Source organism: Cydia amplana, chromosome 14 (assembly GCF_948474715.1).
Source record: "Cydia amplana chromosome 14, ilCydAmpl1.1, whole genome shotgun sequence".
Taxonomy (NCBI): domain Eukaryota; kingdom Metazoa; phylum Arthropoda; class Insecta; order Lepidoptera; family Tortricidae; genus Cydia; species Cydia amplana.
This window is the reverse complement of record NC_086082.1, coordinates 12,476,684-12,495,190: the sequence shown is the minus strand read 5'-3', so window position 1 is coordinate 12,495,190 and position 18,507 is coordinate 12,476,684. Positions and strand designations below refer to the sequence as shown.

Sequence of the window (18,507 nt, the reverse complement as noted above, 5' to 3'; positions counted from 1 at the left end):
ACAAAAGAGGCAAATTTTCCGGTGCAAAGTTTAGAAAAGGTTTCCCAGTTGATTTTATTGAAGTTTATATTTGATACTGAAGGTGGAGTAACAGTAGAAGAGTCGAAATCCAAATGCTGTGGAGAAGAGCGGCTTACATCATTAAAAATAACTTTAATTAGAATTGGGAAATGGTTACTACTTAAAAGGTCATCGTGGACAGAAAAAGAACAACTAGAACTAACCACCGGCGAAGCAAATACTAAATCAAGAGTGTTACCTTGTTGACCAAACGGGGCAAAAGTGGTTTCAGAGAAATCATTTAAACAGACTAGGTTATATTTGTCTACAAAAGAACTAATAACATTGCCTCTACTGTTATTACGACGGCATCCCCATGCTGAATTATGAGCATTAAAATCGCCTATGAGCAAGTAGTTCCTGCTGGTAATTTTAGAAAAGGAATTGAGTAACATTTCTAAATTAAATCTACCATTAGGCTGACAGTCCACACAATCGAATAGGGGTGTGCTTCGTATACCAAAAACCGGTAAGTTATTACACAAGGAGTATTTGGTTTGCGCATATCAAAGTATAGATGGTCAAGCAGATCTTGTCAGTAGAAAAAGGCGGCAAATTTGAAAAATGTAGGCGCGAAGGGATATCGTCTCATAGAAAATTTGAATTTCGCGCTTTTTTTTACTGACAAGATTTGGCTGACCAGCTATATTTGCAAAAGCGTGGCGCTTTAAAGTAGTAACACACTATCGCACCGCAACAGATATCTCTTTCTCGCTCTCACTTATGGGTACGGCGCACCGTGACCTTAAACGATGCGATAATGTATTACGGCTATTAGAATTGCCAAATCTCTTCTCTCTTTGGTTTGAAGACTATTGGAACAGTATTGTATTATTTGATTGGAACCATCAATCTTTTGGTTTTTATCCACGTTCCACGCACGCACGCACGCGCGTGCACGCACGTATTTCTAGTATAAATGTATTCGGAGCAATAACGACGGTATACGGTATACATAGTTTTCCTCTGTTTACTAACACAGACCAGTTAACATATAAACTTATAATCTCCATACAGCGCCGCTCATTGGTATAAACGCGTGCTCGTACGTGTTAAGCATAAATGGCAGAACAAGGGTTAAAAAAATACCAGAGTAAAAGTCAAATTTTGTATAATTTACAATAAAACATCTTATTATACACAATTCATAAACTTGTGAAAACAAAATTAATATTAAGTGACAAACAATCATCCATAAAATGTCAAAGTGACACTACATAATATACCACAACGCCAAAGCACACACCAAAGACATTGTCGCATCCCATATTAGACCCAAATTGCAAGAAATTACAGTAGCAAATACTTTTGTGTAAGGCCTGAGTGGACGCTCGAGTTGGGCGTGCGGCGTGCATGTTAAACAAATGCAAGCGTATAGGAGCGGCCTTAGTGCACGCTGCACAAATCACTTGTGAGCCCGACGCCACGCTGCACGCCCCGCCGAACGCTCCGCTTCGAGCGTCCACTCAGGCCTTACACTAAGTATATAGAATAGAATTCTTTATACTTTTCACAGAACAAGAAAGAAGTAAAAGAGAGTGCTTTATGCCAATTTTCCACACAAATTCAACTCGTGAGCTTAATTGTAAATAGAGTTATTAAAGGGAAATATACCTACTTAACTGTCAAGATACATTTTTCACTTACGTAAAAACTACAAATAAAAAAAAACCGTTTTTTTTAAACCACTGGCTGGTTTAAAACCGAGCGCGCTAGTGTTGTGTGTGAGCGTTCTAAATTAAATCACAGCGATTTTAGTTGAAACTTCTACAATATCTCTTGGCACGATAGTGGGTAACAACAGTAACATGAACATATTTAATAGCAATGAATATGTTATGTGTCTTTTTTTGTTTTACAACTAAATTCACAATTACACCTATATTGGGGTTTAGTTATACAGCCTCGTCTAAGTAAGTCTCAGCGTATGTTCATTCAAATTAGTATTCAAAACGGGCACACTAGCGTCTATTGAGCGTCGGCGTTTTATCAGCTCTTTGGAAAATGACGTCGCTGCACAGTTGCGCCAACGTTGCGTTGATTAGCAGCCATAGACTTGACTAGACGCCGACGCTCGAGAAACGCTAGTGTGGGGTTTGCTCTACGACTGGCCTGAGTGGACGCTCGGAGCGGAGCGTTCGGCGGGGCGTGCAGCGTGGCGTCGGGCTCACGCGTGATGTGAGCAGCGTGCACTAAGGCCGCTCCTATACGCTTGCATTTGTTTAACATGCACGCCGCACGCCCCGCCCCGCTGCACGCCCAACATAAGCGTCCACTCAGGCCTTACACTTACGCGGCTATCAAAATGATGCAAATTCGCACACCGCTTTGAGCGGGACAGCGACATGCACTTATATTTCAATGTTCTGCTTGCACACCGGAGCTTCGCATCTAATGTGACCGCTTTACAAAGATATAGCAGGCTGAGGCCAATACGCAAAGCGACAGCGGTATTTTTGTGAAGTCGACAATCTTTTGAGAGGGTTTTGCTATTGCGGTCTAAACACCTAACGAGCGAGACAAAACACCAAAATGTAGAATTTTTTTGCTTTGGTTAAAAATATAAAAAGGTCAGTGACCCGTGATGTATTGACAAGTTCAACTGGTATGCTGTTTGTCGTTGGTAATCCGTAAGGACTACATCAGACCAAGATTACTCTGCATAACAAAGTGTGTCAATGTCATCATTAATATCAAATTTTAAGATGTATGATGTTTATAATGACACCACTTCACTTTGTTTTATTTAAATCTGCGCAGCTAGCTTGGATTTTTATTCTAGACGGCTTTCTCTCGCTCATTTCACGTTTATTAATTTGATTCCTTATCTCTCATACATAATTAATTCAAGGGCACATTTTATTTACACCATACAAATATAAAGTAAACTTTCTTTGTGCTCTCCTGAACACTAATACATCTATGTACCTGTTACATTTTTGGCACTCTTCATAGCACCTCGCCGTAGTTGGTAAAAACTAGTTTTGTAGGCAGTTTCGTTTCTAGCGTTGTTCAAAACACCAAGCGGCCAAGGCACTTATACAACGATGGTATATCTACAGTAAGTACTCACTATATCGGAACAAATTCCTTAAATCCGAACCTTAACCGACCATTTCACTATAAAACATAACAAGAACATATCCCTGAAGACATAACAGAATTACATTTTTTTTGTCCGAAGGAAAATTCAATTTAAACAAAAAATATAGTTTCAAAATACTATCACAAAGCCCGTAAATTGCATTAACACACAAAGTTCATGGCAACGCATTGTGAAAAAAAATCTATTGCACAGTACTTACAGAGTTATTGCAATTTCACATTCTGAGGCGATTGAATTAAAAAAAAAAACACTCGTTGCATACATTTCAAAATAATGCGCCGATGTGATATCGTATAAATAAAAAGAAAACACGCCCGCCAGCGCCAATTTAAAGTCGTGGAGGTAATTTTCACGTAGATCATAAAATACTTCCTAATCGCTTTCGAAATCGGCCTATTCGAGATTCTTGATTAACATGATGACTTGTCTCGAATACAAGTCATTTAGGGGGATTGTCGAAATGCTGATTCGACGAAAATGTATTTATTACATGTAGGGATAATAGCAAAGATTCACAACATATCTGGCGAACTTAGCTTTGGAATGGAATGAACGAGACTTTCATTGGACGAGTGACACGTGTACTTATACAGTCAGAGCCACCATTTTATTAGTGAATGTGATACATAGATATTTTCATTCACTCATTCATTCCATTCATGCCAGCTCTTGTGAATTGACCTGTACCAAGAATAAAACAGCGCTGGCAGCGCTCTAAAGGCTTGCCCAAACACACAGCGCGACGCAGCGCGTTCCCGCGCGGCCGCGCCGCGTTCGCGCGCGCGATGAGGGCGTGTTGAGAGCGCGATCCGCGCGCGCCCTGTTTGAACAGGCATCACGCGGCGCTGTGTGTTTGGCCAAGGCTTTAAGGAATGTGCTAAGCCAACTCGCATTCCACCGTAATACTATAAGGTCACGTGTCCGCTGGCCTCTCGCTATTCTCCAACTCCTCAAGGTTATCACTGGAGGAGTAAGTCATGTCGCTAAGTTCGTCCATCTGCTTCTGTTTCTTGCGAACATTCCAGTGCAGGCACTCGGCGAGTGAGTCGAACCAGTCAGATATCTGGTCTTGCGCGCATATGGAGGGCACCGGGTACACGGAGGTGGTTACGTAGAGGCTGGAAAGTATTGGGGGTTATGATTTGTGTTGGGGTTTGTAACTGACAGTCACTGCAAGGGATTTCCGAATAGATTATGTCATTACAAAGTTCTGCAAGGTATTTACTATTAAAGAGAGGGTTTATCTGGGCGTTTTTTTTTATTGTCCCCTACACTTTTTTTTTCAAATTTGGGATTTTTTATGTTATTTCTACTTAGAATCACGAGCAGAAAGAGAGAAAGTGTCCTAAGGTTTTTATTTCCATTACGTCACCATTTTTCATAGACTTTGTATGGCGGTCGCGGAATGGAAAGATCGAAAAATGTATGGAGATTTTGGGATATTTTTTGCTCCTTTTAGGATAGAAAGAGCTCGTGATTCTGAGTAGAAATAACATAAAAAATCCCAAAACTGAAAAAAAAAGTATAGGGGACAACAAAAAAGAACGCCCTCTATGAGATATTTTTTTTGTAACACTTAACTGAATTTGATAATTAAGGCAAACTTGGAGCTAGTGACTTTCAGTTTGCACAATATTTTGTTAGTCATATAAAGCGTTAATTATTGCACAAACCAAGCGGAAAGCAACATGCGAGTAAACTAAATCACTTACGTAATAAAAATGTACTGTGATTGTCCCTAACAAAGATGAACCACCACCATTACTAAGTACTTTACATATATGCAATCTTCATTTTGTCCATAATCTATAATGAGTTCTAAAGTTGTATAATTCGAATCGCAATGGCTAACACCCTAATGAGGAGAAATGTATGAGATGACGCCTTTTACCATCGCAAATACCATCGAAAACACTTCAATTACCAGACAGCCATCGGAATAAGATTTTGGCGTAACGATATGGATCCAGTTATTTTACTCATTTTCAACTCTGAAATTCCCTGAATAAATCTGAACAAATACCATTTTTTTTTATCTGATTTTTTTGAGAGATGCGTCTTATTGTTACGCCACGGATGACACCCCAGAAGAGTACAGTCAAGTGTAAAAATATGGGTGCATATAACTTCTCAAAAATATGTCCAATTTCTTAATTCGCTGACATAAGAGCTAAGGGACATATTTTTGAGTATGATGCGTGCACCCATATTTTTACACTTGACTGCACCTAACACAAAGCAGAAACAGAAAAGTAATATTCTTTGGGGGCCGATAGAAGCTGTGGGTGTTACCCTCAGTTTTTATCGGAATTTCACAAGTTTTTTTTATACCACATGTGTGGCAAAAAAGCATACGGGCCTGATGGTAAGCAGTTACCGTAGCCTATGATATAGTTTCAAGGTATTAGCCCCCAGATATCGTGTTACCTATCGCCAGGCCTGAGCGTGAGCTGTGAGCGGCCATCGAACGACACACTCGCCGCCGTGCGAGCTTCTGGGCTCGGCGCTATCTGTAACAAACCCTCGCTTGTTTCTTATTCCTTTATCTTAGTCTCATAGTCGGTCACGGTTCATGGCGGTGACTGGGGACCTTTCGAAGCTGATGGCAGATTTATACCTATGTCTAACACTATGGACGAATGACCATTCGTCATATTTAGATTTAGATCCGTGATATCTAAAGATTTGTGGTGGTTCCATCTACTGAAGTTACTTTAAACTATGTAGTATGCTAGTGTTAACTTCTAAATGTCAGCCAGTAGTTTAGAACTACAGTCATTAACAAACCCTCGCTTGTTTCTTATCCTTCATCTGTCTTATAGTCGGTCACGGTTCACAGCGGTGAGTGGGCACCGTTTGAAGCTGATGGCAGATTTATACCTATGTCTGTCCATTCGTCATATTTCGATCCGTGATATCTAAAGATTTGTGGTGGTTCCATCTACTCCTGAAGTTACTTTAAAGTTTAAATTACTTATAATATGTTAGTGTTAACTGCTAAATGTTAGCCAATAGTTTAGATTTTAAAACTACAGTCATTAAGCTAGAATTGAAATGTCCGTATTACGATAATACCTAAATCATAGACGACCAAATACATAACCTATACTCTGAATATCCTGGCTTATCTGAATACCAATGCATTTTTCGTTCTATTATTTATTATTCTTGTTTATACCTAATACACATTCGTAAATAGCACATTAAGACACAGTATACATATTAGTAAAACCAGAGTAAGTCGTACTTTAGTGCTACTCTCTATACACTCTATAGTTCGTTTTTTTAGCATTAGAAAAATACTACGCGATCTTCTTTCAATTGTAAACGCTTTTTAAAAATCAGTAACTATTACTTATGAAAGCAAAAGAATATAAATAATCGGATATGATTCATAATCAGGGATCGGACAAATTTGCGACATTGCTCGCAATAATGTGGACAAGACTCCGAAATTGATTAAATAATTAATCATTTAATTATTTTAATTAATTTTTTACTTGAGATTTAATTTTGTTCCCTCGTCAATAAATAGCACTTAATTTTTTTTTTATTATGTATTATATTATATTTATATGTATTATATTTATTATCGACATTATGCAGAAACTAATATACATAAAAAAGAAATTAACACTAACATTAATATGATCAAATTCAAAAGATCAAATAAGAGCACTTAAATATATTATTGATATAAAAAAATGAGTACCTACAGAATATTTGGAAAACATACTGATTAATTTCTTTAATAAATTTACATTATAAGAAATCTTTGTGTTTTTTATTGATTAGGAATCAAAATTAAACCTCAGGTAAGAAATTAATTAAATGATTAATTATTTAATCAATTTTGGAGTCATGTCCACATTATTGCGAGCAATGTCGCAAATTTGTCCGATCTCTGTTCATAATTGTTACATATTTACCGTGACATATTTTTCAAAAGTGTTTTTCTTTAAAAAGACGCATCAAGATTGTTTACCTTTTTTCTAATGCAAAAAAGCGGCCAAGTGCGAATCGGACTCGCCCATGAAGGGTTCCGTATTTAGGCGATTTATGATGTATAAAAAAAAACTACTTACTAGATCTCGTTCAAACCAATTTTCGGTGGAAGTTTACATGGTAATGTACATCATATATTTTTTTTAGTATTATCATTCTCTTATTTTAGAAGTTACAGGGGGGGGGACACACATTTTACCACTTTGAAAGTGTCTCTCGCGCAAACTATTCAGTTTAGAAAAAAATGATATTAGAAACCTCAATATCATTTTTGAAGACCTATCCATAGATACCCCACACGTATGGGTTTGATGAAAAAAAAATTTTTGAGTTTCAGTTCGAAGTATGGGGAACCCCAAAAATTTATTGTTTTTTTTCTATTTTTGTGTGAAAATCTTAATGCGGTTCACAGAATACATCTACTTACCAAGTTTTAACAGTATAGTTCTTATAGTTTCGGAGAAAAGTGGCTGTGACATACGGACGGACAGACAGACGGACAGACAGACAGACAGACATGACGAATCTATAAGGGTTCCGTTTTTTGCCATTTGGCTACGGAACCCTAAAAACGAACTATAATACGAGTCTACATCTGCAAGTACACAAATACACAATACATATACACAGTACAACAACTCTAAACAGCAGCGAAGCGGCATACTAGCGCATGCTACAAATGTGGTACTACAAGTACCTATCGCCGTGCTGCAACGCTTGTCGGTTGCGCCCGTCGAACGACACCCACATCGCGTTGCGCGCGTCGGGCGATAGCGCGATCTAAAACATGCCAGTTCCATACAAATGTCCGAAACAGGGGTATCTACGAATTTGGATATTTTTTACTTGGTTGTATTTGTGGAAGACACTATCATTAAAAACATTGCAAAGTTTAAGGCAGCCTTTCCTTTATTTTGTTTTGGGGTCGCGGTGTGTGATCGATGAATTGATCATTGATTAGAACACCACGTTTTCCGGAACCGTTCAGATATGACCGACCCTTACGGTTACACCAAACTGTTTGTCATTGTTAAAGAGTTCGCTAAATTTGACTGTATGGAAAGTTTCATAGTAAACCGCCGTGGCGCGTCGGGTGACGTTGATCAGTCTGACAAGTGCGGATGGTGCAACTGGCACTAAATGTTTTAAAGACATGTTCCAAGAGCGATATAATCATGTCAGGGTCAGCCATTTCACAAGAAACTGACGCAAAATTCAAAAATTAAAGCGATGTGTCTCATCACGACTCATCTTTTGAATTTGCAATGCTTTTAGAGACGGAAACAGTTGAACAGACTATGTATACCGCACAGAATAAGTAATAGTATTATCATACAGAACGGTCACGCACCGCCCCGCCCCGATTCGGATTACCTCGCCCGCGACAGGCCGCGACATGAATGTGTGCGTAAGTCGCTCTACTATGAGAACATGTCAGGATTCCGTCAGAAACTCAATGACGCGTGTACAGACGTGCCGCCGCGCACACATATAAACGTCCGCCCTGTGATACCGTCGAGTTAAGACTGCCTTTGAACACTCTTGGTCTCTAGATATGTACCAACCTTGAGCTCGACCCCTGCGTACGACTATGGGCCGGAAAGAGAGCGAGTGCGGACAGATGCGCGTCACCAAGATGGCAGGCACGGACGGGTGGATCATGCTGGCCCCGGCCGCCACCGCGTACGATACCGTCGAGTTAAGACTGCCTTTAAACACTCTTGATATGTACCAACCTTGAGCTCGACCCCCGCGGGTACGACTATGGGCCGGAAAGAGAGCGAGTGCGGACAGATGCGCGTCACCAAGATGGCAGGCACGGACGGGTGGATCATGCTGGCCCCGGCCGCCACCGCGTACTATACTGTCGAGTTAAGACTGCCTTTAAACACTCTTGATATGTACCAACCTTGAGCTCGACCCCCGCGGGTACGACTATGGGCCGGAAAGAGAGCCAGTGCGGACAGATGCGCGTCACCATAATGGCGGGCACGGACGGGTGGATCATGCTGGCCCCGGCCGCCACCGCATACGATACCGTCGAGTTAAGACTGCCTTTAAACACTCTTGATATGTACCAACCTTGAGCTCGACCCCCGCGGGTACGACTATGGGCCGGAAAGAGAGCGAGTGCGGACATATGGGCGTCACCATAATGGCGGGCACGGACGGGTGGATCATGCTAGCGCCGGCCGCCACCGCGTACGCTGTGCTGCCCGTCGGTGTTGATACTATTAAACCTGGAAACAAACAACAGAAATAAATACTACAATTTTTGAGCTTTCTGTAGGATTAATCGATGTGTGTCTGTGTGTGTTTGGCGACAACACAAAAGGCGACATACCGGCTGACTTCGTCAGTTTTTGGTGAAGATATGAGATATTGAGCTTTCTGTAGGACTAATAGCAGGCGTGGCTCACTCCGCGATTTCCTCGCTTTGCTACAGGTAGCTAAAAGTTCATCCGTTCCGCCCCAATTTTGGGGGAAGCCATAAGCCGCGCGTGGCGCTGACGCCACCTAGCGGCCATATTTGTGCTAATCGTAACAGACGCGTTTTGTTAGAGAGTGAGTCTTCTGTACCTAGTACTATTATTTATTCTGTGCTAATAGTCGATGTGTGTGTTGTACAGGTACTTTGCGAAAAAAAGGCGACATACTGGCCGCCTTGGTCAGTTTTTGTTAAGATATGAAGAGTTTAGAGACAACACTCATTGATTAACATAGAAAAGTGTAGCCGCAATTTAAAACTTTTTACTTCATAGTCCGATTGAGTTCAAAACTGTTGTCCGAGTTAGACAAGGCCCCAGTTACGAGATAAACCGTAAGGGCTCATTTAGACGGCGCGCGAACGCGTATACGATTTTAGTTACATTGCGGACCATTGAGGTTAGCGATGTGACGAGTCCACATTTTTTCAATTCGAATCATTCGAATTGATTCGGCCGCTGATTCGAATTCAAAATCGAGTTGACTCGACTCGACGATTCGCGTGGTTCGCGACAAGGTCACAGGCACAGGCGCGGAGCGAGTTGAGACGGCGAGTTACGCGGCAGTTGTTGGAAAAAGAACCTTAAGGCACGGAATTAAGGTTTATTTTTGAATGGCCATACTAGCAGTGAACTCGAGTTGGGATACTTGAGATGGCGAATCAAGCGGCAGTTGTTGTGAAAAGAACCTTCGCGTCACGGAATTAAGGTTTATTTTTGAATGGTCATAGTACCAACTCGAGTTGAGACGGCGAATCGAGCGGCAGTTGTTGTAAAAAGAGCCTTCGGGCTACGGTATTAAGGTTTATTTTTGAATGGCCTTAATAGCAGTGCGGCTCGGCGAGTTGGCGAATTGGCGATTCACTCGCCGAGTTAGCTAGTGGTCGAGTTGATTCGAATTGCCAATAGTCTTGATTCGAATTAACTCATCTGTAGGCTGATTCGAATTATTCGAATCAGATAACTCGACTCGCCCATCGCTAATTGAGGTGACGTCAATAGGGATGTTGACATGAATCGCCAATATATAACATGTTATGTTTTTACCATGGCAGGGAATATTAGAACGCGGAAAATCATATTTTGCAAGTGTAAATATGCGTAATAAATTAATTAAAAATAATCAAAAGTATTTAAAATAATGCCCAGTATCACGTGACTGCAAACGCCAATCGGAGCGCGTGACGTAATCACAGTGGAATCACCAAAGTCAAGTTATAAAACCTGCCTAAGTGTCTACAGATTATCGTACCGAAACGCGATCTTGGTGCGGTGCGGCGCACGAATTGATAGTGTGTAAGGTCGTGCGTTAAGGACGCAGCTATAAGTTAGAGCGAGAAAGAAGGTCGCTCTCCGATGCGGTAGTGTGTCAAGGCTTAAAAAAATTGTCAGTTGCCATATAAAGAATTAAAAAAAAATGACTGACAGCAGTTTGTTTAAAACGCCGTTACGTCATCAAGGTCACGTGACAGTTTGGAGCGTTTAGGCGCGAAATTTAAACACGAAACTTATTATACATGTTTTTTTATTCAAAATTAATGAATATATTTTTTTAATATTTTTTTCTGTAATTATTACGTGTCTATCTACAAAATGAAACCAGTTCCAAAAAATTGTCAACATCCCTATTCAGCCGACTGATCGAATAACGCAATGTAATGAATCTCGCATGCGAGTTCTCGCCCCGTCTAAATGAGCCCTGAGGTAAAGGTACCGACCGTCGCCCTGCACGGAGGTGATGTGCTTGTTGTCGAGGAACAGGTCGATGTTGGAGAGGTAGGGCGACGGGCCGCGGTCCACCACCACCTCGTTCAGCACCAGGATGCACTTGCGCCCCTCCTCGTCCTTCTTGCTCGCGCGGAGCACCACGCATTGTAGGCGCGATCGGAGCGTTAACGCCGCGTGACCTGGAAACGAAAACGATATTGGTCAGTGGTCTTTAATTGATTTTTTCTACTCCCGTACTTTTATTTGTCATTTAAAGAGTCGTGCACACACCTTTAAAACCCTACTTTATAGTTGTCAAGACAAGTCTTTAGTCTATTCCCCGAAAAAGAATTTGTGCATACACGCAGTATCTTTTTGGCGATTTTACGATACTTCGTGTAATGACCACTTAAAGAATAATGAATGAAATACAGTGTTGCCAACCTTACCTACGTGTTGCTTCGCCTCAAATTGTTACTCACGCCACTCGCCTTTTTTGACCTCTCTTAAACAACGGTTGCATAAAATACTATTTTATTGATTTTTTACGTGTAATAAATTGTACAGCTGATAGATTATAATCTAAAAAATGGTTTAGTATTATACCAATCCTATACCTCTATAAGTTATATCGCTTATAACATGTAAGAGGACTCACAAGCCTTGGCCACAGTAGCCTATGGAGACTAACAAGCAACGCTAACCGGTGTTCGTAGTCTATGGATCTTGCTATATTATGGGTGTCACATGCGCGTTTCTGACTTCTGAAGCAATTTTATTGTTTCTACTATAGAACCTAATGAATATTTTGTAAATTGGCGGCAATGCACTTAGTACCCATCTGTCAGAGATGACAATTAAAATTAGGTTGGCCACAATGTATTTCATACAATATTTTTTAAGTGGTGATTACACGAAGTATCGTAAAACTACCAAAAAGATACTGCGTGTATGCACAAATACTTTTTTGGAGAATAGACTAAAGACTTGTCTTGACAACTAATAACATAGGGGTTTAAAGGTGTGTGTACGACCTTTTAAATGACAAATATATAAAGGTACGGGAGTAGAAAAAATACTATAAAATAAATGATAACACATAACAAGGTACCTGCGCTGCGCTGCGCTTACGAAGGCCCGGTTCTTAAGCTTGCATATATACTTTCTTAATTTCATACTTGTATAAGGGCCCCTTGCACCATTCACTAACCCGGGGTTAACAGGTTATACCTGGAGTTACCATGGTTACTAGTACAATTTGACACTGGGTTAACCGGTTAACCCCGGGTTAGTGGGTCGGTGCAAGTGGCCCTGTGTGCGTTTATGTTCGCTAGTGTCATAGACAAAACTGCAAGTGACCCATTCTTTGTTCCTACCTTCTAAAACATTCATGACTTGCTCCTGGAAGTTGTTGAACTCGAAGGGCGTAAGGAAACCGAGTGAGCCCAAGTGGAACGCCATCACGGGCGGCACCGATTGCTGCAACAACAACACACACTTCAGCAAAAACATTCTTATACAAATGGCATAGTAAATAAGTCTTCAAGAAACCTGTATGTCTAAGAAAGACCATTTGGCTTCGTCACACTGGCGCGTTATGATTATGGCGTGAGCGTTTTATTTGTAAAAGCGGCACGCCCCGCTCACGTCCCGCCCGGAAAACGCGCCTGTGTGACGAAGCCTTTACTCTGCGTGTGGTCAAAGAAAACGACCAGAATAAGTTGGAAGAGTAACGACAAAGACTTACCTCAAATTACCAAATCATAAAAAGTAAGTATTAAACTCTACATTCCAACTTTTTAATTTTTTGTCAGAATACTCAGAATTCCGATTGAATTTCTGCCTAAGAGTCCTTAGTCCTACAAGCGAGCGTTTTTTGCAATCTGTTACCTTTTTCATTCAAGATTACGACGTAACTATTAGTATTCATTCAAAAACTGATAACGTACTTAAATAATCATTTCTTAAACTAGCAAGTAACACCGTTCAAGTTGACATTTTCTCTTTTAAAACCTAAAATTAATGAGATTTCTTGGGAGGCTTTTTCAAAATTTGCAGTGAGAACTGTCGTTTCGGTTCTCAATTTTGCAGTAAACAAGAATCATTTGATACATAAATGATTACAATTCAATTCACCATATCTTTTACGAGCGGCTAAGACTATTGAAAATCAAAGATTCATTAAAAAAAATGGATATTTAACCTTCCGAACTTTCTTCATTTTTTGGGTGAAAACAGGGTTACATTATATTTTTTTATCGCAAATTATACTATTATTTTGCCCTAAAAATAATATTAGAGCAAACTATAACTATACGTTAACCCATAAAAAAAAATCATAACTATAGGACCTACCTTGCCGTAAATTTATATTATTTTAAAAACACATATAAATCACGCTGCACCGACACCGCGCGCTCAGTCTCCGCCGAGGCGGCTTAGGGGACGGACCTGTGCTCGATCGTCAGGCGTTCGGTGACTATGGTGCGTTCGTAAACAGCCAGAGAGTTCCGAGAAGTGCTGTATACTGCGACTAGAAAATCTTGATACAAATAAGTACATTTTTTACACCATATTTAATTTCAACAACAGACTCTCGCTAGGTGATAGGTTTTCAGTGTTACTTGAATACTGGTTAGGTTTTGCATTATTATTATACCCGGACGACCCGGATAATGTCCAGGTTCTCATGATGGAGTCAGCAGTTGGTCACCGAACTCCTAATCTACTCATCATAACTCCATCGTGTTTGGGCTCAATAGATTTGCCTTGACGAGCACCGTCGATCTAGATGAGGTCCAGGTTCTCATGATGGAGTCAGGAGTTGGTCTCCAGAACTCCTAATCTACATATTATCACTCCATCGTGTTTGGGCTCATTAGATTTGCCCTGACGAGCACTATATATTCTGAGGAGGTCCAGGGTCTCATGATGGAGTCAGGAGTCGGTCACCAGAACTCCTAATCTACTCATCATAACTCCATCGTATTTAGGATTATTAGAATTGCCCTGACGAGCACCATCTATCTAGATGAGTTCCAGGGTCTCATGATGGAGTCAGGAGTTGGTCACCAGAACTCCTAATCTACTTATCATAACTCCATCGTGTTTGGGCGCATTCGATTTGCCTTGACGAGCACCATCTATCTAGATGAGGTCCAGGTTCTCATGATGAAGTCAGGAGTTGGTCACCAGAACTCCTTATCTACTCATCATAACTATATCGTGTTTGGGCTCAATAGCTTTGCCCTGACGAGTACCATCGATCTAGATGAGGTCCAGGGAACAGGGCTATATTATAGTTCTTACGAACAGATACTTATCTCTCAAAGAAAACTCAAATGCCTACCGTTTTAATACCTACACAAAAATACAATGGAATGACCTTCAACGCACCGCTCCCCGCACCGCGCGCACCGGCACAAAGCTAGGGTTGCCGACGCTTAGAAATTATTTTACAAATAAGTACCTACCTACTTACCTAAACTATAGATTGTATGAAAGATACATACCTACCTACTTACCTAAGGTACAAATATAAGTTTTATTAATTGTAAAATAACTATGAGCAAGATAAGTTGCAATAAGTAATTAATAATTATAATATTCCTTTTATCATTATTAATTACTTATAAATTTATTTTATTATTCTCTTTATTTATCTTTTGTCTTAAGTTAGGGTTTTTTTCCTTATTTTATTATTTATTATGATGAGTGACTGCGAAATATTTTAAAAGGTCATATCTCCCTACAGTAACCGTAGTGTTTACGCCGTTTTATAAACCGCGTAAACACTACGCGGTTTATAAAACGGCGTACTACGTAGCTTGCGACTATCGTAAAAAAAATGGTATAAGTACTTATATTGAGAACGTCTAATAGTTACTTTTCCTATCAATCGGTAGAGCAAACACGGATTTTTTTATTAGTTTTTTTTTGTTTCTGCATCCATCCACACTACAACATGTGTTATTTGTTCGTGAAGAAGACATTTATTTCGCATACATTTTGGCATATTCGAGCGCCGGCGACCAACTAGCTTGATTTTCTACCGTGAACGGGAAGAGATTCGTAGGTATAAATCCGTGCTCGCGCGGAGAGTTCCATAGGCCTGAGCGCCTACCGCGAACCACGTTCGACGTGTTGCCTCTCTGTCGTACTTGTAAATTCGTACGTAAGTGTGACAGGGAGGTAACACGTCGAACGTGGTTCGCGGTAGGCCCTCTGTCCAGGGTATCTTAATGGAGTGGAGCGAAGATGGCATAATATAAATAATCGGATTTCGGTATTGACCCCGACGAGGCCATCAAACAAAAAAAAAAGCGGCCAAGTGCGAGTCGGACTCGCCCATGAAGGGTTCCGTATTTAGGCGATTTATGACGTATAAAAAAAAACTACTTACTAGATCTCGTTCAAACCAATTTTCGGTGGAAGTTTACATGGTAATGTACATCATATATTTTTTTTAGTTTTATCATTCTCTTATTTTAGAAGTTACGGGGGGGGGACACACATTTTACCACTTTGGAAGTGTCTCTCGCGCAAACTATTCAGTTTAGAAAAAAATGATATTAGAAACCTCAATATCATTTTTGAAGACCTATCCATAGATACCCCACACGTATGAGTTTGATGAAAAAAAAATTTTTGAGTTTCAGTTCGAAGTATGGGGAACCCCAAAAATTTATTGTTTTTTTTTCTATTTTTGTGTGAAAATCTTAATGCGGTTCACAGAATACATCTACTTACCAAGTTTCAACAGTATAGTTCTTATAGTTTCGGAGAAAAGTGGCTGTGACATACGGACGGACAGACAGACGGACGGACGGACGGACAGACGGACAGACAGACAGACAGACAGACAGACAGACATGACGAATCTATAAGGGTTCCGTTTTTTGCCATTTGGCTACGGAACCCTAAAAATGTGGAATGTAGTCAATGGTATCATGGTTTTAAATAAAAACAATGACTGGTTTTAACAGATACAGGGCCAGTTGCATATCACAAATAAAGAAACATGTTTATTTGCAGTATGGACGGGCCCCGACTTTCCCCTAAAAACAGAAATAGTACAAAAAGACGACAATTTGTGGGCAGCAAAAATGTAAAAAAAACTCATGGTTTGTAAAAAAAACAACGGGTTGCACTCCGGGAGTGCCGGCAGAAGTGAAAACTCAATGACTAGTGCAAAATGTCTGCAGCACTATGTATAATTGATGTTAATGCCATCTAGCGTTATTTCGTCGCATTACTTGAAACCCCTAAGCACATCACTGTTAGTACTCGAGTTATATTAATACCGGTTAGAGGGAAACTCACTAGATGGCATTTAAATCAATAAAGAAAAACTCAATAACATTGTAACAGTTTTTTGATCAGGTCACGTGTCCGTCTTACGGTCACGTGATCTGTCGCGAGTTTAACATTTTTTCCCCACCTCAAAAAGTGCACAGCGCCGCTAAAGAAGTTTGAAAATACAACACTACTACAATGACGAATATTAGTAGTAAGGTTTATTCGGGTAATTCCGAAAATCATTGTAAAATCACTCATATTCCGTTGTAGTAAGAGTCAGCTTTCGGAATTATCCGCCACTATTCGTTCATTCGGAAATACCCGAATACACCTTATTCATAAGAAGAGTGATTGTCACAATAATTCCATGCCAGAGGTAAATATTGTTATTATTTACTCGCCTCTGGTTATATATTATCCCAACACATACACTCTATTGACTACTACCATGCTTATAAAATAAAATAAAGAGTGCCAATATAACGCTAAAAATAATGTTACTTTGCAATTAAATTGAAAAGTATCAATATTATTCTCGCCTGCGTTGAAACGCGCTTAACTTTGCCGGCGCTCGCGTACCGAGCGCCAACGCCATCTATCGAGTGTTATTTCGTGAAATCGGTGAACGCTCTAAGGAATAAGGCCTCCTAATGCTAGCAATGGACTGGTGTAATGCTAAGAAGCATAAGGGCTAGGGACGATTGTTTTACTCTCCTTCTGGTTACACTTACAATAATCTAATCATCCAGTCTTAACTTCCAGGGTTACTTGAACTTAAACCTTATTAAGTACTTAATGAGGGTTTAGTTTCGAGCGTTCAATAAAAGTCATTCAGTAGAATGTCAAAAAGTCTGTAAAGAGTAATATTAGTAACTACAAACCTGGAACAGCGAACTGGCATGTAACAGGGTCCCATCGCCCCCCAAACAGATGATGAAGTCAATCTTATCCGTGAGATCATCTTGCCCCGCTCTGAACGTCATCAGCTTTTCCCGCACCGATGTGAAGTCTCCGTATTCTGCCAGCAGCACGTCGTCCAGAACGGCTGCTTCTACGTACACCACCATGCTTTTGTCCTGGAAATAAGTTTATGACAAAAAAATAATTTTTGGTACCTAGAAACTTTTATCGCTGACTGTACTCTTCTTTCCACAGACAACCTAATACTCATCGAGACAATTCTAAAAACCCCAAACACAAATAGGTTGCGTTGTTTTATTACAGAGTTCCTATGGCCACCTCCTGTCTACATCATCAGATCAGCTCGATGGTACCATAATATTGCATTGTCACCCGACTTAAATATCCATGCAAATTTTCATTGGAAGTCGGGAAGTGGGTTTTTAACTAGCAAGATTTGACCCGTACAAACAGTTAACTACATACATACTTACATAGGTACATTGCAAGTTAAATAAAAGCTTGTAATAATAATAAAAAGAGAAAAAGATGAAGGGAGGCTAACTTAGGAATTGGCCTCCAGACCAAGCTTAGGTCTTGGTGGTCCGTATGCTGAGTTTAGCGACAGTTTATTATAGAATGAGTAGAATGAGGACAATGTTTCTATAGAATTGAAGCTTAGTCTTACTATATGGTGAGGGAGTTCCATTTGGTACCATGTATTTTAGCACCAAAAACCCGAAAATTTAAGATACCCATGACAATCGCACAGTTAAGAAGAATCCAACTAACGTCATTCTGCAAGATCGATCCAACGGTTTAGTTAGATACTACGAAACATAGGGACACATAATACTATTTTTTTGGCTTTGACGCAATTGTTTAACACTGTTATTCTTAGACCAAAATCGGTTGATTGAGGTCGTCGACTCACACTTGTATAGC

The 18,507-nt window shown here is 40.1% G+C and overlaps 2 protein-coding genes across 9 annotated transcripts in view; both read right to left on the bottom strand.

Moving 5' to 3' along the window:
* Positions 1–18,507, bottom strand: part of LOC134654219 (guided entry of tail-anchored proteins factor 1-like) — a 129,619-nt gene that overhangs the window by 31,238 nt on the left and 79,874 nt on the right. The window lies entirely within an intron of this gene.
* LOC134654199 (NAD kinase-like) overlaps positions 4,027–18,507 on the bottom strand; it is a 54,752-nt gene continuing 40,271 nt past the window's right edge. For 6 of the 8 annotated variants that reach the window (XM_063509657.1, XM_063509658.1, XM_063509655.1 and 3 more), the window contains 6 exons: positions 17,544–17,738; positions 12,741–12,843; positions 11,376–11,564; positions 9,254–9,411; positions 7,869–7,951; positions 4,027–4,284 (listed from right to left, as the gene is read on the bottom strand). In XM_063509657.1, the coding sequence (XP_063365727.1) occupies positions 4,080–4,284; positions 7,869–7,951; positions 9,254–9,411; positions 11,376–11,564; positions 12,741–12,843; positions 17,544–17,738 (933 nt within the window). In that variant the 3' untranslated portion in view covers positions 4,027–4,079. Of the gene's footprint in view, positions 4,285–5,593; positions 5,677–7,868; positions 7,952–9,253; positions 9,412–11,375; positions 11,565–12,740; positions 12,844–17,543; positions 17,739–18,507 lie in introns of those variants that run through there. The other 2 variants (XM_063509656.1, XM_063509660.1) reach the window with 2 other exon arrangements.